Here is a 24,189-nt window from a genome sequence, read left to right on the forward strand (position 1 = left end):
CCAAGGGATACCTTATCATTCACCCAAGTGGATTCTCACTGTGAGTTACCTGATAACAGATGGCACAAATATCATTATGCTTTTCAAGTTGCTCTTTTGTAGCAATGGGTAGTGACTTAATCTTATTCACAGCATCCCTACGGAGAAGGAAGCTCTTCCACCCCAGCTGGGCCCGAAGCCACACATTATAGTAGGAATGGATAAAGATGATCATTGAACCCATGACTGTCCACTCTCCAAAAATGGTCTCTGAGACGCCATAGGCCACCACACAGAGGGCCACGAGAAATTCCAGCAGGCGATAAGTACCATTCACATAATAGATGACATCATCCATATTCTCTACTGGCTCTTTCCTGAATTCCTCAACCATAAATAAGACATAAATAAAAAGTGTTCCCAAAACCTGGTAATAAAGAAAGTAATAATGTATATTAAAACACAGTGTGATCACTAAAGAGGTTTTCCAGACTTTAAATAAGAATACATTGCTAGTAATGGCAAACTTAACATCTAGAGTAGTCACTTGTATACTCTGGTCTCAGTAATCCAGTTATCAGTAACAAAACCCAGACCTTAAGGTATAACTTTGCTCAAATGACTGATTAGTAATCAGCTGCCTTTGACTCACAATTCTCCTTTATTCTCCAGGTTACTAAAATCCACCCAAATTCTACATACTTTTTTGTTTTTCTAATTTGGCAGTGGTATCAGAGCTTTCATAGGACCTTTTACTTCTAGAAGTAATAATGAATAAAGCTTTACTGACAGCACCACTATTTCTTTTACTTACTATCAGTCAGCAAAGACCCACGTTTCAGTTACAATAATCATTTCTAGAAAGTGTGAGACAGAGAGAAGTACAGATTAAGTCTAACACACACACCACATACTTATTTGTATTGTAAGGTGATATTTTTAAGTGGACATTAACTTTAAAAATGTGCTCCTGGGGGTCGGGCGGTGGCGCAGTGGGTTAAGCGCATGTGGCGCAAAGCGCGGGGACTGGCTTAAGGATCCTGGTTCGAGCCCCCGGCTCCCCTTCTCTGTCTTCCCCTCCTCTCTCTGTCCTATCCAACAACGAATTGCGTCAACAAAGGCAATAATAATAACCACAACAAAGCTACAACAAGGGCAACAAAAAGGGGGAAAAATAAATAAATAAAAATAAAAAAATAATAATAATAAAAAGTGCTCCTAAAAGGCTATAAAATCTATTGTTCTATATTTACTTATCAGTTTAAGACTGTATGGAATATGATGACAAATGAATCTAATGAACTATATTTAAAATGTTGAAAAAACAAGTTGCAAAGTTTAATTTTATTAAAAAGTACAGTAACATAGACAAGTCTAATACTTTAATAGCCTACCTTCTAACTCTTTTAAGCAAATAACATAATTTATTTAATATACTTATATATAAATTTGTGTTCTAGTGAAAAGGGGAAGAATTTAAAGAGGCCACCTGTAATCTTGGAGGGGTGAAGAGGGGAGAGCCTAATCCCTTAACTTTACAGAAATTAACTCACTTAAGGAACATTGGTTATCATACGAAATAATTATCTTGTGCTTACCTGAAGAGAGGTGAGAATGCTACTAGAAATAATGATGAGGAGCCAAAAATCCATGTGGAAAAACTGGCAAATCATGTAAGCCATATAAGCAGGGAATACCAGTAAAAATAAACAAAGGCTCACAGCACGAAAGTGTTTCCATAAACTCCTGGAGAAAGAAAAGTGCTCTTTTAAAGTAGCTGTCATAGTAGCCCAAGTACATGAACAACCAACGTCTTACATTCCACACCTACCTGAGCACCTCTTCCCCATCATCACTGTTGTAAACTTGTATTTTTCTTGTCTCTATTCTATTTCAATTGCCAAATATCCTCAACCTTTAATTATTTTTTTTCATAACAATTCACTTTCAGTTTCATTCTTTTTCTTAACAAATTCACATTTCTGTGGCATTTAGACAGATTTCAGAGATCTTGTCATGATTTTCTCTTCCCACTGCTCCAGCCAATGACAAAAGCTATGTGTGAATGCAATGTCACATAGGGGTCACAGGTTCTCACATCAAGGGCTTGGTGGGGGGGCTAAGCACCACTGGCCCTTGTTCCCTTGCTGGCCTTTCTCAAGCTGGGCCCTGACGTACCCCAGATACTACCTCCAGATCCATCATCTTCCTAAAGCTCCACTAGTGTAATGCTGTCAATATCTTATCAAATTGCACTCACTTTTTCAGTCAAAACTTGTCAACACATGTTTCTCACAATCAGCCAAGATGGGTAATTAACTGTCCTCCCTAAAACAATACAAGCACTCTTATATCCCACAAGAAATGCCTCTACTCCACTTCCTAGTTTTCTAAATCATTTAGGCTACTTAAGGTAAAGAAATATATTTATACAGGTAATATATATTCTTTCTCCAGGAAATTATTTACCCTTCTCAGAATTAATAACAGCAGTTAGCAGCAATATGCCCATGAATTATCCCAATTACATATACATATTTATATAGTATTACTATGTCTATTTTTTCCCCCAGAGACAGAGCTGGAGGGAGGGGGAAAATACCACCAGCACCAAAGCTTCTCTAGTGGAGTGGCTCTGGGCTCAAAGTTGGTTCACGCACATGGAAAATTAGGTCCATTCACTATCCAAGGGAGCTGTCCTGTTGGCCCTCAAAAATGCTTTGCAAATCACTTTGCTGAGGAAATGTTGATATGCGTGGTTGCAGTCAGAAGGGTAAAGTTCCACATCTCTCCCAGATGGGTGTCACCATCCAGTCAACTGTCAGCCTCCTAAAGGGTACTGGATTTGTAATAGATTTCCACCCTTTTGTCACTGTCACATTCATTTTTAGGCTAACCTCTCAAGTCACTTTTGTGGGTAGATGACCTTCCCAGTATGTCCTGGAACCTCACCTCCCCAGAGCCCTATCCCACTAGGACAGAAAACAGCTGGGGGTATGGACCAACCTGCCAACGACCATGTTCAGTAAAGAAGCAATTATAGATGCCAGACCTTCCACCTTCTGCACCCCAGAAAGAATTCTGGCCCATACTCCCAGAAGGATAAACAGGAAACCTTCCAATGAAGGGGGTAAAATATGGAACTCTGGCAGTACGAATTATATAGAATTGTACCCCCTCTTACCCCTCAACCTTGTTAATCATTATTAAATCACACACACAAAAAATTTTTAAAGGAATCTTTTCTACTTAAAGGCTCAAAATATATTAACGTTAAGTATAGTGTTAGGGTTTTCTTTTTTTTTTTTGGTATTTGGATATTTAAGATTAATCAGAATTGATTTTATTTACTTATTATAATGACAGAAGCTAGACTATTGGCTTATGGTGGTGCTGAGGACTGAACCTGGGAGCTCAAAGCCTCAAGTAGGAAAGTCATTCGCATAACCATTATGGTGTTTCCCCAGCCCAAGTCTCTAATATTTTGGAGTTGATTCTTTTGATTGTGGCAAAAGACAGAAACTGAAATGATTTTCAAATGGCTTCCAAATGGAAGTCAATCTTTTCCAGCTACATGTCCAGCTTCCATTCCTATTCATCTAACATACCACTCTGTCACACACTAGAAGCTCATGCATACACAGATCCATTAGAGGGCTCACTGTTTCACTGGTCAAGTTGTATACACCTGTGGTAATATCACAAAAGCTAATGCTATTTCTTACTATGAGTGAAATAAAATGTCCTTGGCAAGTTGTCTGACTAGTAAAGGTGTTATACTGGCTACACAGAAACAAGTTGTGGGTATTTATACTACTTTATGGAAATGTTTGTTTAAAATAGGGATAATCTGGGGTCGGATTTTGGCACACCCAGTAGAGCACACACAAGTTATCATGTGTAATAAAGAAGGTTCAAGTCCCCAGTCCCCACCATTGGGGGGAAAACACAAACAGTGTTGCAGGTATTTCTTTTTCTCCCTATATTTTACTATCTATCAAAACATGAGCAATGGAGTCATACAAGTACTGAACCACAGTGATAATCCTAGTAGCAAAATGATTTAACAGCAGCAACAATAAGAAGATAATAGTGATAATCTGCTCATCAAAGTTTGGTAGAAGCTTATCTGCAGGGCCAAGATGGCCATTTCATTCATTTTAAAACTTCTAGAGCTACCCAAGCTTTTGAGTCTTCTTGAATCAGTTTTTGTAGGTTGTATTTTCTTCTAATTTGTCTACTTCATTTGTTTTAAACAATACTGATGGGCCAGTAGAAAGCTCACGCAATGTAGCATACACAATGTAGCATGCAGCCAAGTGAAAGGGTTTAAACCCTAGCACTAATTGCAAGCATAACACCAAAAGTGGGGCAGCAGTGCTGGCTATATTTCTCTATCTTCTCTATATATGCAATAAACAGAATTTTAAAAATTATCATGGTGAGCTGGGGAGAGAGTATGATGATTATGCAGTAAGATTTTCATGTGCAACAAAAGTCCCAGGTTCAATCCCAAGTACCACCACAAGCCAGAACTAAGCAGTACTCTGGTAAAGAAATAAAATAAAAATGATTTTTTAAAAAATAAAATTATCCTGGGTGTGATGGCATCATAAATGCACAATGCATAATACTCTCTTATTACCCCCTTATGCAATTGTATTACAGAACTACAAACAGGATCCTAACAGTTCATTCTTGTTTTATCCTCTCACAGACAAGCATCTCAGGCTAACGCTGCTGCAGAAACAATACTAAACACTCATGTTAAAACCTAGTCCACACATTACACTTCTCAATTTTGCTCCTGTCCTTCTAATTTCCCCTGTATTTGTCTTGGAGGAAGAAACTAGTATCAAAGTTGTCTCCACATGCTGGAGGAACCAGGACTGGATTTTATCTGTTCCTTTTCTTTTCTTCCCCCCCCCCTTTTTTTTTCCCAGAGCACTGTGTAGCTTTGGTTTATGGTGGTGGTGCGGGGTTGAACAGGTGACCTCAGAGTCCCTGGCATGAAAAGTCTGATCGCAATAAACTACAGGTGTTTATCTAAACTTTCTATAATATTAAATAGCCATTCTAACCACCTGAAACTTTTTTCAGAATGTCTGACAGCATGGACTATGATGACAGATGAATCTAACGAACTATGCTTAAAATGTTAACTTGGGATGTGTAAAAAATCCTATTAGCAAAATTCAAACTTCCTAAAGGCCAAGTACCCCTTTATTCATAGCAAATTCATGTGTACCTCAAAAATCAGTAATGAGTCTGTGTGTGGATAGAAAGCTAGGGGAAAAAAAGAGTGATACTGAATTGTAATTAATTCTTTAGAAAACATCTTTGTATAAATTGTAATAAGTCAAAAGTATTTTAAGATACCAAATATTTCAATTTTTATTCCTTAGAGAATTCCTCTATTATATGAATGTGAATTCAGTTACAAATTTCATCTGGTCTTATGAGGCATCAAGGATTCTTATTATAACTTCACTGAGTTACAACTGTCTAAAAGGTCATCAGTAAGACTACTTTTCCCATAAATGCTTATCCTTATAATTATCTGACAACCTTTTTCTTTCCTTCAATTATATTTCTTTAATGATCTCTTTCCTTTCAGCATTACACAGAATAACATAAATATTATATTTAACTGGACTATATATTTCTTACCCCCACCCCAGTCCACAAATATCCTCTGTCATCAGATAAGAAGTTAATGTAGAGAATGTTGTGGCAGTTCCTTACTTGTCTCTGGAAGCCCCAAGCGCCAGCACAATGGGGTCTGCAATCTCCAGCATGGACTGCAGGATGGACGCAACCACAATGAAGAGGATGATGCTGAGCAGAAAAGCCCTATGCACCACTTGCAACTCAATCAGGCCTGTCTGCACTGCCAGGATCAATAGCGTAACACCTTCTGTCATGCCCCTAAAAGGCATAAAAAAAAAAAAAGAGGCTAAGGAATTCTGGTGGTGGGAATTGTACTACTCTTCTTATCCTATGGTTTTGTCAGCATTTCTATTTTATAAAAAAAAAAAAACAAAAAAAAAAAAACAGGATCTTGTTTAATTCTATGGAAAAATAATGCTAAGATAGAAATTGTTTTTACAGTATCAGTATAAAAAGACATAATGTGGTTTATCATCACATCTTTAAAACACACAGCTACTACTTGAGTATACAATGGGGGACAATGTCTATGACAGAAAAATAAAAGTTCTCTAACCAAGCTTTGGTACTGAATCAGACATCTCTACATTGCTAAATAACCACTGAATTATGCATCTATTCAACTACCAAACATTAAATCTTCAGCCAATATCTTCATCAAAGACCCTAAGAAACAGAACACAAATACATTTTTTTGAAATTCAATTTCCACATAGAAAATATATGCAAAGTCCTAAGACCTTTTATACTCTTCACTTATAAGTCATTCATTATTGAACTGTTGGAAAAGCCAAGTTGTATTTTTCTATGCAAAAATGTGTCATGACTTTCCCAACACCCCAGTAGAAAGAATTCTCACAAATAAATGAGAAATGAGCAAAAGATCATTGTTGGTTTTGAAACCATGAATTAACAAACAGTTCAAGGTCTAGTGGCCTAAGCACTGGCAGGGAATATGAGAAAAAGTAAGATCAAGACTGAGATATAAACAGATAAAACCATTATGGAGAAAAACTGCTAATAAATATAAACTGTACACACATTATTTAACACTTTATATAGACAATGAGTATAGTCCAGACTGAAAAATTCTGTAGTAAAACCAACCTGTCTTCAAAAAATAAATGCAAAAAAAGATAGTTAGAGAGGGCAAGGACTTAAACATTAACCAGAGAACTAAGAGATATTGACCAATTTTAATATGGGCATTATTTGATCTTCATTTATTTTTTTTAAAAAGTTAAACTAGTTTAAAGAATTAAGGAAATTTGAACACCATATGAGTATTTGTCAAGAATTTTTCTTTACTAGGAATAAACATTCTATTATCATTATGCCTTTCTTTTCAACAGATCCATAGACTGAACTATTAACAGGTAAAGTAATAACACATCTGGGAGGTGTGTCAACTAAATGCAGCCTACATTATGGGAGAGTGGGTAGAGTGAGTAGAGTTGATGAGGACAAGTTCAACACAAGACTGGCCACATTACTGGATGGAGGTAGCAAATTCATTTTACTATTTTCTCAACTGTGTAGGTTTAAACTTTTCCTATTTAAGAGGAATATGAAACAAAGATACACATAGCAACATTATTATTTTAAAAAAGAAAAGAAAAAAAGGTGGGGGGTAGGGGAGATACCACAACAGGTTAAGTGCACATTTTACCTTATAAGGAACCAGGTTTTAACCCTACAGGAGGACCCTTCACAAGTGGTGAAGCAGGTCTACAGGCATTTATCTTTCTTCCCCCCTCACTATTCTCCCCGTCCTCTCTCAATTTCTCTCTGTACTATAAAATAAAATAGAAAGAAAAAAAAAAAAAAAAGGCAATCAGGAGCAGTAGATTCCATATGTGGCACCAAGACCTAACTGGTGCTAACCCTGGTGGCGAAAAAGAAAAAGAAGAAAAAAAAAACACATATAGCAACCAGTATCACCTCGACATTTTTCGCTTTGGATTGTGTCCTGAGACATCAGGTGTGGAATGTCAACCCTCTAGCTCCATAACTGTGCTGAGACCTAGGTCATAGGACTCCTTAATTCCATTTCAGATGGTGCACTTCCAAACAAAGCCTCAAATCCTAGATATAGACCAGGGCCCATGAGATAGGGCATATGTGCACATGTATCCATAAGTTAAGGGAATATATACACCTTAAAAGCAATAGCACACAATAGTTTGCAGTGAGTCAATAAATGCAGCAAGTAGATGGAAAGACTAAAAAAGACACCATAAATTAGCTAATCAAATAGTTTCTATTTAGGCCTAGACACCCACCTCACCTATTACACTTCCTTTAATTACTCACTACAAAGCTAACCTTGTCAGACAATGTAAGGGTTACAAAAACTGGATAAGGGGAAGAGACTGGCATACTAAAATAACTGCTGATCTCAACCTAATCAATACAACGAGTACCACCTCAGCAAGCTTTTTACTTCAGACTGTCCAGAGGCATCAGGCATGGAATGTCAACCCTTCAACCTCATTACTCAGGTGAGACCTTTCCTTTCATAGGATTCTCTAATTCCATTTCAGGTGGTTCACTTCCTAACAAAGTCCAAAACCTAGATATAGACCAGGTCCCATGAGATAGGGCATGTTCACATGTATCCATAATTTAGGGCAAAATATATACCTGACAGCAAAAATGCACAATAGTCTGCAGTGAGTCAGTATATGAAGCAAGCAAGTAGAAAGACCTAAAAAGATACCATAAAGTTCCTAATAGTGTCTATTTAGATGTAGATAACCTCCTCACCTACCTCCTATTTCACTTCCCTCAGTCACTTCAAAGCTAACTTTATCAAAGTAAGGACTGCAAAAGCTGAATAAGGACAAGAGACTGTCACACTTTAACGATGACTCTTTAGTCACTATCAGGCCACCCCATCAGCTGGGGCTCTAGGCAGGGAGTTCTGATATTCCCAAACAGACAAGATAGGCCTAGACCTCGAATAAACCTCTCTCCATTGTTACTGGTCATCTCTAGGAACAACATATATGACCTTACCCTCAACATGGATTATCACAGTAGAAAATGTGCCATCCTCTGAAGGGAGGCTGGACAACATACTCTATCTTCCACCTGAGCAAGATGGGTTCCGAAATTGGGGCAGCTTGGAATGTTCCTACTCATGACCACAGAATGTGAGCTCAGATCTACAGGGATGCAGAGGTGACATAGGTTCCTAAGCTGAATATGGGCCCTAGATCACATCAAATTGATGGGGTTTACAGTCAACAATATTTATAGACCTTTCCCATATATGGGAGCTACTCTCTTCCCTGATCCAGCTTTCTGGTCCTTTTTCGAGCCATGACATCACCTCGCCAGACAATAACTTGGGTCCACCTGTGTATCAGATGTCAGGCTCAGGAAGAAGAAAAAAAAAAAACACTAGTATAAGTCATGGGCCCTTTGGAATATACCAAAATATGCCTACTACATTATGTACAAAATGGAGACCCCCAAATCTTCATCCGCACTAATCCAGCCTTTAGGTTCATGATTAGTCAACAATTTGTTTGGGTTTATATATTAACTCTTCTTTCAGCCACCAGGTTCCAGATGCTACCATGATGCCCACTGGACTTCCCTGGGCAGATGATCCCACCAATGTGTCCTGGAGCTCCAGTCCCCCAGAGCCCTGCCCATTAGGGAAAGAGAGACAGGCTGGAAGTATGGATCGACCTGTCAACACCATGTTCAGTGGGGAAGCAACTACAGAAGCCAGACCTTCCACCTTCTGCACCCCATACTGACCCTGGGTCCATACTCCCAGAGGGATAAAAATAGGAAAGCTATCGGGGAGGGGATGGGATACAGAGATCTGGTGGTGGGAATTGTGTGGAGATGTACCCCTCTTATCCTATGGTTTTGTCAGTCTTTCCTTTTTATAAATTAAAAAAAAAAAAGAATAGTAAAGTTTTCAAGGGGTGGGGTTGGGGGGTGGATGGGATATGGAGTTCTGGCAGTGGGAACTGTGTGGAATTATACCCCTTTTATCCTATGATCTTGTCAATATCTCTATAAATAAAAAAGAAAGAAAAACATGTATTTTTATGTGTAGACTAAAAAAAACCATACTAAAGGAAGAAATTAAGGTGCAGAACAGTACATATAGAGGTTCTCAACCATCTCTGAAACAGAGTTTAGAAAAGTGGCTCAAAGATATAGCACATGCCTTTTATACCCAAGGGTGAGATAAACATTGCAGAAAAATAAGAAAAGCAAAACAACATAAATTGTAATAAAGCAATGCTTCCCTCACAGTAAAAAGAAAATTTTAAATCTCATTAATCTATGAAAAGAAAGTATCCAATATCCAAAGTGTTAGATAAGAAAACTATATCTAACTTATATATAGACATTTACTTTTCCTTAGTACATTAATTTAAAAAAAATTTTTTTAAATCTCAGTCAGGAAAATATCACTTCTTCAAGTTCTACCTAAGATATGAATTTCTAGAGATATTCCAAGTAAAAAGCTTACCGATTCATGGCAGGGTCATTTATGAATGCTCGGTAACCCTGAAGGTAAAACTTGCAGAGTGTCAGGACACCCAGAGCCACAAAAGAAACGGTGAAGACCAGACCCAAAAGGGAGTAAGGAGTGCTGCAGCATTCAGCAATACTAGGAAAAAAGGAAAGGGGGGGGCAGGGACAGACATAAATTTTCTATTTGGGGTAAAAACATTTTAAAACATTAAAGAACCACCCAAGGTATGTGTTCCTCATTGAATGCCCAAAACCAAATTCAAGGTGAAATCACCAAACTACTCCATTAGTAATTTAAATCTATTTTTGTTATCATACTTACCTACATACCTTTATCTCTTTAGAAAATGATCAATGCATTTCATGAGAGACAGTTTTGTTATTTATCTACCATTTCTTCAAATGTAAAATTCTGAATTTAAATCTTGTTCAAATGTTAAATGAAATAAAAAATGTTGATATAAATGTTCCAAAAAATTGCTGTTCTAAAGTGTTGGCTTTTCAAACTATTCATAATTTCCTGCTAATATGGTCATTTGTCAAAATCCTTATTTGACCAAACTGCTACGGTGAGGGTTAGGTGGGGATAACCAGTACTGCTCACAACCTAGTTTTTATGTGAAAACATCTAATGTATATGATGTGGAGGAAATGTCTGGTTTTCTGTAGGAGACAAAATATCTACTAATCATGATAGTAAATAAAAGTAATTTTAAGACAGTCTTAGAAGTCATATTTCTGAAGTTTGACAAAAATTACTACATAACGTTCAAATTTTGTCTAATAATTTAAAAATATGACAATTATAGCTGAAAATACTAAAAACTGTATTTCATGCTCACTGGAAAAGAACATATTACTAAAGGTTTGTATTTGGTCTCTAGAAAACTCCCTATATTAAGAAAATTCTTTTAACCTAAATAGTATAATTTAATAACATTTTCAAGAACACATTCTTTTTCTTTAGAACAGAATGTAATGTTTGTCAGACAGCATACTAAAAGTAAACAAAGATCTTAAGCAGTAGTTTTAGGGAGTGAAAGGGCTTGGAAAATGTATAAAAATTTCCTTTTTTTCCTTTTAAACCAGATCCCGGAGCACTGCTCGGCCACAGGGCCAGGAACCTGAGGCCTACAAACTTCAGACATGAAATTCTGCTATCTCCCCCAACCTCTTCCCCATCTCATTTCAATATGACATTCTCTTACTGCAAAAGAAAGTTTTGAATTTTTCAATTTGTTTACATATGCTTTTTATTTCATCATCATATTCTGGGAAACATGCAATCTTTTTGTAAATAAGTTGTTTGCTGGCAAGAAATATAAACATAACCTAGTACACAATGACAATGAATAATACAGAAAGTGAGATACTCTGAAAGAGTATACTAAGTAGAAAACAGAAATAAGAGTTTAATTTAGCAAGATAGCTAAATCTCTTCTAAAAATCTTAGAATTATTTATTTTGTAAATAAGTCTGAATTCATTGTTAGAATGGGTAACAATCTGGTCTCAAGCACAGGCAATCCCAGCACCACACTTACAACCCTATAGCCCTAACCACAAGGCTATCACTATCTTTAAGTTATTATTTTGGAGATAATTTAAAAATTCTGCATAAAAATTAGTAAAGTCCTGGCCCCTTGGAATATAGCTTAAAATAGGCTTCCTAGCCTTTTCTAAAATGAAGACCCCAAATCTCATCTGCTATACTTTTACCTTTAGGTTCCTGATTATTAAACAATTTGTTCTGATTTGTATCTTAATGCTTTTCAGCCACCAAATTCCAGATGCTACCATGACACCAACCTGACTTCCCGGGGCAGTCCAGACCAATGTGTCCTAGAACCCCACCTACCCAGATCCCTATTTCCACTAGGGAAAGATAGAAGCAGGGTGGGAGTATGGATCGACCTGTCAATGCCCATGTCCAGCAGAGAAGCAATTACAGAAGCCAGACCTTCCACCTTCTGCACCCCATAAAGATCTTTGGTTCATACTCCCAGAGGGATAAAGAATAGGGAACCTTCCTATGCGCAACTCTGGTGGTGGGAATTGTACCCCTTTTATCCAATGGTCTTGTTGATCATTATTAAAACAATAAAAAAGTAAAAAATTAAAAATTTTCAGCATAAAGTCTCCCATAGTCACATCAAAACAAATAGCTATGAACTTAATAATGAACAGCCATTAAGAAGTTTAACTGATCTATTACATGTTTGTGAAAGTTACTTATTAAACATATTTTAAGACAACACAAATTCTGATTCATACTAGTGAGTTTTTCCTACTTATTTGTTTAAATAAGCATTGTCCTACAACATTTTTAGTTGGTATTTAACTTGTATACATACTCCCGGGGGGCTATAAATAGGTCTCAAACTCCTCTTTCCCCTGTACTTCATGTAGTGTTCTATTATTTTGCATGGCTGAGAAATAAAGGCTCAGAAACTAGCTCTAAACTTTTATCTGTTTGTGTTTACTTTCCAGGAGCGTGGCATTCAAAACTTCTTTTTCTTTTTGCTGCTGGGGATTTTTGCACCTGGGCAATTTCATGATTCACTATTTTTTCTCCCCCAGCCCCCTATATCAGGTAGAGACAGACAGACAGACAGACAGACAGAGAAAAAGGAAGGGAGGGAGAGACCAAGAGGAGAAGAGACAGCATAGCACTGCTCCACCACTACTGAGGCTTTTCCTTGTGCCATGATGTTCCTATCTGGTGGCTGGGGACTCAAATTAATTAGGTTCTAGCACATTGCAGTAAGGCTTGGTAGGGTGTGCAATCTACTGGGTGAGCTGTCTCCCAGCCCACCTTCATCACAGCTTTTTAAAGTGGAAATGAGCCAGGGAACCAAAACATATAGCCATGTTAGATTCTGAAGGTCTGAGATTTAAAGTCAGAATGGGAAAATAACAAATGTGGATTCAGCATATGCTGACCACAAAGACAATGTAAGAGAGAAGTCTTGTGACTTGACATTTGTTCTTAAAACATTAATTTTAACAACTACACCTCCCCCCGCCCTCCACACACACGCACCATTAGTACTTCACCATTCTGGGTAAATATTTTCAGAAAGAGACAAAAGACAGGGAGAGAGGGAAAGATGCTACAGCATCAAAACTTTCCCAGTGTGGTGGGAACCAGGGTCAAATCATGGCAAAATAGGTACTCTCCTGAGGTGAGCTAGCTTGCAGGCCCAACAACTAAGCTTTAAAATCCTTTTTTAGAAAAGTCTTTGAACTTTTGGGGGCTAAATATTGGGATATATTACATATTCAACTCACCAACTATTTATCTCAATACTAAAAAGGTAGAACTTTATAAAGAAGAGGGCAAATTGAAAGTGTGTTAAGTCAGAGAGTAAGGTCAGATATGGTCTGAGTGTCAGCACTGCTTCTCTCAGCAGCAACACCTGGAGTAGGTAACTCTTGGTGCAGTTTCCTCAACTATAAACTGGCAATAACAACAAAGGCACCTCTGCTGCTGTAAAGACTGTATTTAGGAACATGACTGGCAGTCATTACTCAATACAGAAAGCCATTTTTAGTGACACATTTTTCTCTTATTTAGCCAATGATTTATCCTGAAGTTAAAAAAAAAAAAAAAACATTCCTACAATTTGCTGTACATCTCTGCACAAATCATTTACTACACTTTGATCCACAGCATCACCAAATATACCACCTTTACAATGTCACCACCTCCTGACATTGCCAGGCTCCAGCAATCGCTAAGTGAAAATCTCATTTTAATTAAGCACAAAGTAGAGTAGTAAGACTGATGAAAGTTGTGAAATTTATTATTCCTAGACCATGTATCTCTAAAGTTATAAATAGCACCACACATTCTTATTAATTACCTTGTCAGGAAAAGGAAAAGCAGCCTTTCACGTGAGGCGGGCTGATCTCGAGTACTAAAATAGGAGTAAATCTGCAGAGCAAATAAGACGAGCCAAAAAACCATGAAAAGAACAGGGACCACCAGCTGATTCCACAAGGACATTCCCAAGGCTAGAAGGCCATATACCTCCACTACCTGAATAAGAAAATTAGGTAAGAAAGGATCTTGTATCACTTCAGCATACTTTTGAACACAAAAGAGTTTAAATTATTTAAAAGACAAATTAAAAAGCTTTTTAAAATTGCAACACTGCTTCAACTAAATGTCTTCAAAGTTACCTCTATAAATTTAGTTAGTAAACAGTATATTTTAAAAAATACTAACTTTGCATTCCTATTAACACTTAAATCACTCATCAAACGGCAACAGTAAATGGCTCTAGTAATTCAAGGATAAGGTCAGAATAAAGTCACATTCAGTATAAAACTGCCTCCAAAGTAGATGGAGGAGCCTGGTAAACCAAAATACTACAAACTAGCTGCAATGATGCAATACTGGGACAGATCAGAGGAAAGGGGGGAACTGCCAATAATAGCACTTTGACAAATCACTTCTTCTTGCACCTCTTAGGTATTAACAAGCAACATTTTGTATTGGGTTGTTGGAAAAGTCATGATGCATTTTCCTATGCAAAAATATGTCATGACTTTTCTGATAACCCAGTAATTGGTTTTCCAAATGTGTAGTGGTGGAAAAAAGTTAAACCTGATAAAACTGATCAGGGACCACAAAGGAGACTTAGCAGTAGAACATAGGCCTTGCATACCCAAGTCCCTGGGTATCTTCAATGGCTGAGCACTACTCTGGTATCTCTCTCTCTCTCTTTCAAACAATAAATTTATTAATCTATAGAGTTAATATATCAGCCTTCCAGTTTATTAAATAATCTCTTATGAGACTCATAATCTGCTTGTGCCCAAGAGCATAAATATAACCAAGTCTGAGTTACAGGCCAGGGACCAGGCTCTGGTAACACAACAGAATTCTACCAGGAAGCTTACACTCTTATCAGAGCAGGCAACTAACTAGTCTTGCTTGAATCTCAGTGTGTTACCCAGGATGTTTCAATAAACTATAAAAATTGTGAATTTAAATACACAGATTTGCTAGTTGTTCTAGTTTCAAAATATCTATCGTTAATATTAATGATTTTTAAGTATTAGGTTAAAGTACACAGAAGTCAGTCTAAATTAAAAATTTTTCTCTAAATCAAATCTTTTCTAAAACTTACTCATGATTAATCTCTATTTTACCATAGCTAGAAAGTATTGAAAACAAAGTTGTCCAGGGCCAGATGCTGGCGCACCTGGCTAAGAACAGATGCCTCAATGCTCAAGGACCCGGGTTCAAGCGCCCGGTCCCCACCTGTAGGGGGGAAGTGTCACAAGTGGTAAAGTAGAGCTGCAGATGTCCCTTTCCCTATCTCCCCCCTCCTCTCAATTTCTGGATAATAAAGTTGCCCAAATGGATGCAAGATTATTATTAACAAAAAACTGATCACTGTGTGGTAGACTTTTTTGTTGTTGTTTCTTTACATTCAAGAAATAGATGACTAAATAATCTGGAAATTTTCATTTCCTACCTATCCACAGCTGTTTCCTGGTCACAAATTTCATAACATAATTTATTTTCAATTACAGCACCTAGTAACACCTGAGTCTGACAGTAACAAAAAGGGTAAACATATACGAAAAAGAGGCTTTGATTACAGTAATCAAACATTTAGTTTCCAATTATTATTACTATGTAGTATCTACTCTTTATTATAAACTAGTATGTTACCACAGTGTCAGAGAAAAAGAACTCAATTTATGTTCTTGCTCTTTATACAACTACATTTCTTCCCTATGAGACACCCCGATTCAGAGTCTGAAAATTCCACCTCTTGTTTAGAAGATGACTTACTTCCAAGAAAAGTGCCTATTCTGTAAGGTAAATAAAAGTAGATGGTCAGGCTAAAGCCAAGAATTAAAAGAAAAAAATTCTGGGTAATCTGCCCCTAGTACCACAATAACCAGAATAAAAGCTGCCTCATTGGTTGTATTGTTCAGTCAGACAATTTCCTGTACCTCCAGGATATAAATATATAGTTTTGGATATAGACACAATTTTAAGATTTATTTTATATAGTGAAATTTATCGATTAAATTGAATAGAACTATCTATGTCCTGGATATTTACTGTTTGTGCTTGGCAAAAATCTACTTGAAGCAAAGGCTGGGGAAAAAATATAGGAGACAGAAACATGGAGTGCTAACAAAGGTCTCACCTACAGTTACTTAAAGACTATAATCAGGGAGTCGGGTGGTAACGCAGCGGGTTAAGCGCAGGTGGCGCAGAGCACAAGGACTGGCGCAAAGATCCCGTTCGAGCCCCTGGCTCCCCGCATGCAAGGGTGTGGCTTCACAAGAGATGAAGCAGGTCTGCAGGTGTCTCTCTCTCCCCCGTCTTTCCCTCCTCTCTCCATTTCTCTCTGTCCTATCCAACAACAATAACAACAACAACAACAACAGTAGTAATGACAACAATAAAACAAGGGCAACAAAAGGGAATAAAGAAATAAATATTTAAAAATAATTAAATAAAATTTTAAAATATTATAATCAGAAAAAAAACCAGAATTTGTCCCAGAGGTATTCAATTCTTTATTATTATTTTTGTATTCATTTTAGTAGCTGATATCTAATGACCATCACTGGTCATGCAACTTTAATCTCAGCAATCCTGTGAGTTAAGGGCAACTATCATTAGCTCCATTTTACAGACTAAACCATGTGAAGTGACTACCCCAGGTTACACAGGTAGCAAATTTTCACAGCAGAGCAAACACCCAGACTGTGTCCAGAGAATCACTTTACTTTACTGCCTCTCAACAGATCTGCACAATGAGGAATTTCTGATGCTCCCAATTGGGGTAAAAACAACTACTATTTTGAAATTGTCAAAATATTTCCATGACCATATTATGGAATAATACTGTACTCAGTATACTACAGTAATAATAAAGAATTTTACTTAACTGTGTCAGCCTTACCTGAACCAGTTCTCTGTATGCAGACTTAGCAAGGTTATAAGGTACTAAGAGGTTAGAGCCAAGAAAATACAGAACTTCCAATCCAGTAAAAATCATAGCAAATTTGTTGATGATGACAATGGTCTCCAAAGGAACCAGGCAGAGGCGTGCCAACAGAGGCAGCATATGGGCAGAGAAGAGCCAAATCTGCTTTGTTTTCATGACACAGGAGCATAAAGTACACACCACCAATTGACCTAGAACAGGGAGGAGTATGCATTTTATTATAGACATTCAATAACTGCAAAACAAAACAAACAACAACAACAATGAAAGAAAAAGAGACTAGCAAGGACAGTAACATAGATGTTGAAATCTAAGGTATATTAAGCAATATTTTAAATCAACTTTAATTTCATCTGACCACAGTTAATTATTCACGTTTTATGTTACACATCAATTTCCTAGGATCTGACTTGAAAAAAAGCAGCAAATCAGCAAATTCCAGATGGCATGTCTAATGCCAAGAAAGCAATAATAATAACCAATTCAATATTATGGTGATTCTGTTACTATTTATATATAGCTGTTTTTACAAAAGGGCTCAATATGTAAATGTTCAACTTTACAGTTAAATATAAAACCCAAAAGATGTTACATTTCAAGGTCATAAATTCTTATCTGAACATTTGAATCTGTTTTTTTATAGAATCAAGTGAGCATTGCCAAATGATTCACAAATAAGATTTTGAAATTTTCACATCACAGTGCACAAGGACCCAGGTTCAAGCCACTGGTCCCCACTTGCAGAGGTGAAGCAGGGCTGCAGGTGTCTATCTCTGTCCCTTTTTACTTCCCTATCTCCTTTCAATTTGTGTCTTTAGCCAATAATAAATAAATAAATAATTTTTAAAAAAGACTGAAATTTTTCAGCAATAAATTATTCTCACAGAGGACTATACATGATTATAGAAAACTTCTAAAATGTAAGACAAAAAATTAAGGATAGCAATGTCAATATCTCAAACTATAAAGTACAACAGAGAGGGGGCGGAGCCAAGATGCCGACTTGGAAGCAGCTGCTGACGTGAGCTCTGACAACAACTACTGGAAAGGGTAGGATCCTGGCCTTCAGCAGGGCAGTGAACAAGAAGTGCTAAGCGTGACACCAAGGAGGTGACTATAGCTCAATTTGTGTTAGAAAATAAGAGAAAAAAAGGAAATTTCTTGATTATTTCTGAACCTCACCCTCCCCACCCCTCCCACCCACCCCCGCCTACAACCAGACCCCAGGAGTGGGGAGCTGATACTAGCAGGCTCCCTGCTGACGTTTTTTCTTTACCAAGATTCCTGGCTCACCAGGAGTGTCATTCCAATCCTGTTCCTTTCTGAATCCCTTGGCTCTTTTTTTCCTGCCTAAGTGACTTAGGCCCAACTGGACCAAGCAAAGCCTCACCCTGCCTGGGAAAGACTGCCAGAAAGTTTTTTTTTTTTTTTTTTTTTTTTACAATCCACTGTCTAGGCTCAGGGTGCCTGAGCTAATCGGGAGCCATCCAAGCTGCAGACCCACTGTTACGGATTTTTACTCTGTTCTATTTTATTATTACTATATGCATGTCCCTTTGACCCCTATCCCTCAGGTTGACCAAAATTAACTTTTAGTGTATTTTCTATTGCTAGGCGACTGGGTGTCTTATCCATTGTGAGAGGAACCTGTTTCACTCTTCCTACCTCCTCTATCCACTCTCCCCCTTCTCCCTTCTACTAGCTAAATAAAAAAAAAAAAAAAAAAAGGAAATAAAAAAACTCCCCTTTCACTGCTCTTTTAAAATGTTTTTTTTTCTTTTCTCTTTTCTTTTTTTTTCTTTCCTGTCTTCCTTTCTTCCTTCCTCCTTCTTCTGCTTTCTGAATTCACTGATACTTGCTTGTGAATTATTTGGGGGAAGAAATCTGACTCAGAGTGGATTCTCTGTGTGTCTCTGCTTTACTTCCCTTTCTCCTCTTGCTACTCCTAATATTTACAGTGGACAGTAGTTCTGCATAACTGTCTATTCTTGCTATCCCTTTTTTCCTTACTTTTTTTCATTTGGATTTGGTTGCTATTTTTTCTTGGACTGGAGACATTGTTGGGCTAACTGGTATTGGTTAAACTGCTTCAATCCTTGCTTCAGTTACTACTGTAATTTCCGAGGTTGGTGACTGCAAGGACTGGCATGAGGATCCTGATTTGAGCCCTTGCTCCCCACCTGCAGGGGAGTTGCTTCACAAGTCTCTCTCTCTCCTCTTCTGTCTTCCCCTCCTCTCTCCATTTCTCTGCCCTATTCAACAATGATGACATCAATAATAATAACTACAACAACAATAAAAACAACAAGGACAATAAAAAGGAAATAAATATTTTTAAAAAAAGAAGGGGAGAGAAAGATAAGACACCTGCAGACCTGCCTCACTGCTTGTGAAACGACCCCTCCTAAAGGTAGGGAGCTGGGGGCTTAAACTGGAATCCTTGTGCCAGTCCTTGTGTTTTGCACCACCTGTGCTTAACCCAGTGTGCTACTACCTCGCCCCCTAGACTGGATTCATAAGAGAGAAATTACTGAATCAAAAGGAACGTTTTTAAAAATATTTATTTTCCCTTTTGTTGCCCTTATTGTTTGATTGTTGTAGTTATTATTGTTGTCATCGCTGTTGGATAGAACAGAGAGAAATAGAGAGAGGAAGGGAAGACAGAGAGAGGGAGAGAAAGACAGACACCTGCAGACCTGCTTCACTGCCTGTGAAGTGACTTCCCTGCAGGTGGGGAGCCGGTGGCTTGAACTGGGATCCTCACTCCAGTCCTTGTGCTTTGCGCCATGTGCGCTTAACCCACTGTGCTACCGCCTAACTCCCTCAAAAGGAACATTTTTAAGGCTCTGGACACATACCATCAGGTTACTCTCAGAAGCTAAACACCCAGCGTACAGGGTGCACATTTTCCTGACTTGCCAATACTGAATATAATTTAAGAATGGGAATATAATTTAAGAATATTTTCTGTTTTCAAAATCAGTGTACTTAAGTCATGAAACATTACCAAGTACATTAAAAAATAATAATTTTCAATTATCTGACAAAATGTCTGTAGGTAGTCTTTGCCCATTCTGACTTGCTAGAGCATAAGGTGCTGAGTTTGATCTCTGACATCACATATGCCAGAGGGATGCTCTGATCAGTTTTTCTCTGTGTGTCAATAAATCAATCTTCTTTTTAAAAGTGTTAATCCTTAATTATGATGGTTATTTTTCCCAAATTTCATGTGTTTCAATATTTTTAGCAACTATTTTTATCTTACAGACTTGATTATTTACTAATTATTTTTAGTGATATAGAAAGAAAAACACAGAGTGACCAGAGCACTGATCACCTCTGGCTTCTGGTGGGAATGCTGGGTTTTGAACCTGCAACCTCAGAGCCTCAGACATTAATAAAAGCCTTTTGCCTAACCATTATGCTATCTCACTAATCATCTTGTAGACATTTTTACTGTGAACAGCCAAAACCATCTTTCCCTAATGGGTTCTAGCTTTGGTATCAAGATCAATTATATAGCTCTCCCTAATCAAGCTATACTATCAACTATATTTTTAAAATTCATAATCTAGAATTTATTTTGGAGTAAGATAAAAAAATATAATTTTCTTTTTCTAGATATCTAGTTTGTCTCAAAACTAACTTCAAAATTATCCATTTTTTCTCATTAGTTTGAAATGCCATGTTAATATTCTTTAAAATCTTTTGTACATCTGTGTTTGTACTGAAACTTTTTTTTATACCATGCTACTGTATTTCACTGGAGTAGTTTCTTCTTCACTGTATCTTTCACAATTTATTAAGAAATTTTGAGTATGTTACCTTCCTGATTAATTTATTCAAATTATCTTCCTTCTTGCCAATAAAAAGCAAAATCATTATTCTGTGGTTTGTTCTCATATACTCTCCATACTATTTTTAAAATACAAAAATGTCAATTATTTTTGCACAAGATTTATCATTTATTAACAGTATATTTCCCCCCTTGAACCATAGCACTGCCCATCTCTAGTTTATGGTAGCTCCAGGGATTAAGCTTAGGACTTCAGAGCTTCAGGCATGACAATCTTTTGCATAATCACTATTCTATTTCTTAATATTTCATAATCAATATTCTATTTATAATATTTTGCATAATCACTATTTTATCTCTTAATATTTCATAATCAATATTCTATTTATAGTCTTCTGTGTTTGAAAGCATGCAGTAGTCCCTCCACACACGAAGTATTTGACTTTAGCCTTAATACTCAAATAATGTGAAAAACCTATGTGCTGAAGTCACAAAGAGAAAAATCCACAGTAATAAAGAAAGCACGTAGAGAAGCATGTTAGCATTACTTCAGAGAACAGAAAACTAGGAGGTAAAAAGGCAACTAACTGTGGTTCTAGCTGGGTTCCTGCTTTCTTGCTGACCCTGAGAAAGAGAGGAATGTCTGTTTCCTTGAGAGACAGGGGGGTCTGGCCCCAGGAACACAGAGGTTAAGTTGCCTGCATAAAAAGAGGATTAATGTAAGGTGATTGGGATGGTGGTGGAGCTTAAGCCTCATAGGCATGATGCCCTGGTTTAGGTCTCCAGCACCACAGAAAAGCAACAGAGTCAGAATTCCATGAGTGAGTGCAGCCTAAAATGTTCCCAGCTGTGACCAGGGACTATGAGTTTACACAGGAACTCAGAAGTTTTACAGGCTCCTGTGCTAAATGTTCATAGATTTGGGTCCTGGGTTGCACTGATATGATAAACAGTTAACTGTATTTATATATTCTCTTCAAGTCGGGGAGCTACCTTTGCCCTAATCCACCTTTCAAGTTCTATTTTCAACTCTGACTACCACTTTCAACAATATTCTTAGTCCACCCCCATGTTAACTATCAAGCTTAAGAAAAAATTACTAAAGTTATGGACCCCTGAAACATAACTAAAATAGACTTCCTAGCTTATATTATCTGAAACCGCTAGGTTCGCCTGCTCTGTTCCCACTTTCTGGCTCCTACTTCTTAACCATTTTGTCTTGCTTCATATCTTTTTTAAATTTTTTATATTTATTTATTTATTTTTACCTCCAGAGTTATTCCAGGGGCTCAGTACCTATACCATGAATCCACTGCTCCTGGAGGCCATTTTTCCCCCTTTTGTTGCCCTTATTGTTATAGCCTTGTTGTGGTTATTATTGTTGTTGTTGATGTCATTCAGTGTTAGACAGGACAGAGAGAAATGGAGGAAGGGAAGACAGAGAGGTGGAAAGAAAGACACCTGCAGACCTGTTTCCCTGCCTGTGAAGCGACTCCCCCACAGGTGGGGAGCTGGAGGCTCAAATGGAGATCTTTCCACCGGTCCACGTGCTCTTAACCCCCTGTGCTATCGCCCAACCCCCTCCTACTTCATAATTAACTACCTTTCAGATACCAAGGTGAAGGAAATCTATTATGATTCCATCCTGAACTCCCTGGGCAACCTGACCAGTGTGTCCCAGAACCTCACCTCTCTAGAGTCCTACCTCACTAGGGAAAGATAGAAACAAGTGGTAAATCCTAAAGATATCAACAACTTAATAACTATATCAACAACTTAATAACTGATTTTAATATAAATGACTAGTCAAGGGCATCATCACGTCCCTCCAGCAAAGTTAAGTAAAACTCAAGGTTTTTCAAACTCAAGTGGAGCACAGGCATCAGTAGTTATATTATTTATTATAAGCAGATGATACTGGGAGTGGGCAGTAGCACAGTGGGTTAAGTGCCCATGACACAAAGTGCAAGGACTGGTGTAAGGAAGGATCCCAGTTTCAGCCCCAGGCTCCTCACCTGCAGGGGGATTGCTTCACAGGCAATGAAGCAGGTCTGTATGTGCCTATCTTTCGCTCCCCATTTTCCCCTCCCCTCTCAATTTCTCTCTGTCCTATCCAACAAGAACAGCAATAACAACAACAACAAGGGCAGCAAAATGGAAAAAAATGGCCTCTAGTAGCAGTGGATTTATAGTGCAGGCACCAAGCCCCAACAATAACCCTGGAGGCAATAAACAAACAGGTGATTCTAATTGAGGCCTGAGAATAATAGGCTTATGGTCCATGACAGAAAAGCAAAACAAAATAAAACAGAGAAAATGAAAAAGAATTATTTGAGAAATTAAAATAACTTTAAAAAGATAATACACTTGGGCGGAGGGTAGATAGCACAATGGTTATGCAAAGATACTCTCATGCCTGAGGCTCCAGAGTCCCAGGTTCAATCCCCCGCACCACCATAAGCCAGAGATGAGTAGTGCTCTGGTAAAAAAAAAAAAAAATTAATACCCTGAAGAAATAAAACTGTTAGGACACACACACACACACAGCAGTCAATGAATAGCAAACTTCTACAGATTAAAGAAATGTAACACACCTCCCCCCCCAAAAAAAAAAACTGAGTAGAGGGCTGGAAAGATTCATCTACAGGTAGGGCACATGCCTTACCATACATGTAGCACAAGTTCAAGCCCCAGCATGACAAGGAAATATCTCTCCTCCCTACCCCCTTCTCTACATCTGAATGGAGGGAGAAAACACAGGCTGGGAATGGTGAAATCACACATGTAAGAGGTCCCAAGCTGTACGTACATACATACATACATACATACATACATACATATTCTCTCTCTTTCTCTATTTTACTAAATTAGAAAGCAGATGACAGAGAGCTCATGGAGTAAGGTGCCTATAACGCCACACATGGCCAGGTACCACATGGGAAGCATTATGGCACTTGAAGAAGTTCTGGGGCTGTGGTGCCCCAATCTATGTGAATGAAACTGCTGCCTGGAGCAGCATGTACAAGACCCTGGCTCTACCAAAAAAGGAAGTCAGAAAGTTAAAACTGAAAAAAATCAAGAGCTTAGTGGAAATGCTTCCATACAAGGAATGACTAGGATTTGTCATTCTGGCACATCCTATATTAACTGATCTCTAACTCTGATGTCTAAATTTCCTTATTGCACATGATATAAACTTCCTTAAGGCTCTGGAAATCCCCAGAGTTCAGCTTGGGTGCTGATAGGCTTCATT

The 24,189-nt window shown here is 37.7% G+C and overlaps 1 protein-coding gene and 1 long non-coding RNA gene across 6 annotated transcripts in view; one reads left to right on the top strand and one right to left on the bottom strand.

Annotated features, from left to right (window-relative positions):
- Positions 1 to 24,189, top strand: part of LOC132540219 (uncharacterized) — a 994,902-nt gene that overhangs the window by 568,676 nt on the left and 402,037 nt on the right. The gene's annotated exons all lie outside the window — the stretch shown is intronic.
- The window catches only part of RNF145 (ring finger protein 145), a 104,982-nt gene that overhangs the window by 3,893 nt on the left and 76,900 nt on the right, over positions 1 to 24,189 (bottom strand). For 4 of the 5 annotated variants that reach the window (XM_060198067.1, XM_007528658.3, XM_060198069.1 and 1 more), the window contains 6 exons: positions 17,096 to 17,331; positions 14,021 to 14,196; positions 10,151 to 10,291; positions 5,725 to 5,907; positions 1,578 to 1,725; positions 50 to 406 (listed from right to left, as the gene is read on the bottom strand). In XM_060198067.1, coding sequence (XP_060054050.1) covers positions 50 to 406; positions 1,578 to 1,725; positions 5,725 to 5,907; positions 10,151 to 10,291; positions 14,021 to 14,196; positions 17,096 to 17,331 — 1,241 coding nt within the window. The remainder of the gene's footprint in view (positions 1 to 49; positions 407 to 1,577; positions 1,726 to 5,724; positions 5,908 to 10,150; positions 10,292 to 14,020; positions 14,197 to 17,095; positions 17,332 to 24,189) is intronic. The other variant, XM_060198070.1, reaches the window with a different exon arrangement.

This window comes from Erinaceus europaeus, chromosome 9, assembly GCF_950295315.1.
Source record: "Erinaceus europaeus chromosome 9, mEriEur2.1, whole genome shotgun sequence".
Classification (NCBI taxonomy): Eukaryota; Metazoa; Chordata; class Mammalia; order Eulipotyphla; family Erinaceidae; genus Erinaceus; species Erinaceus europaeus.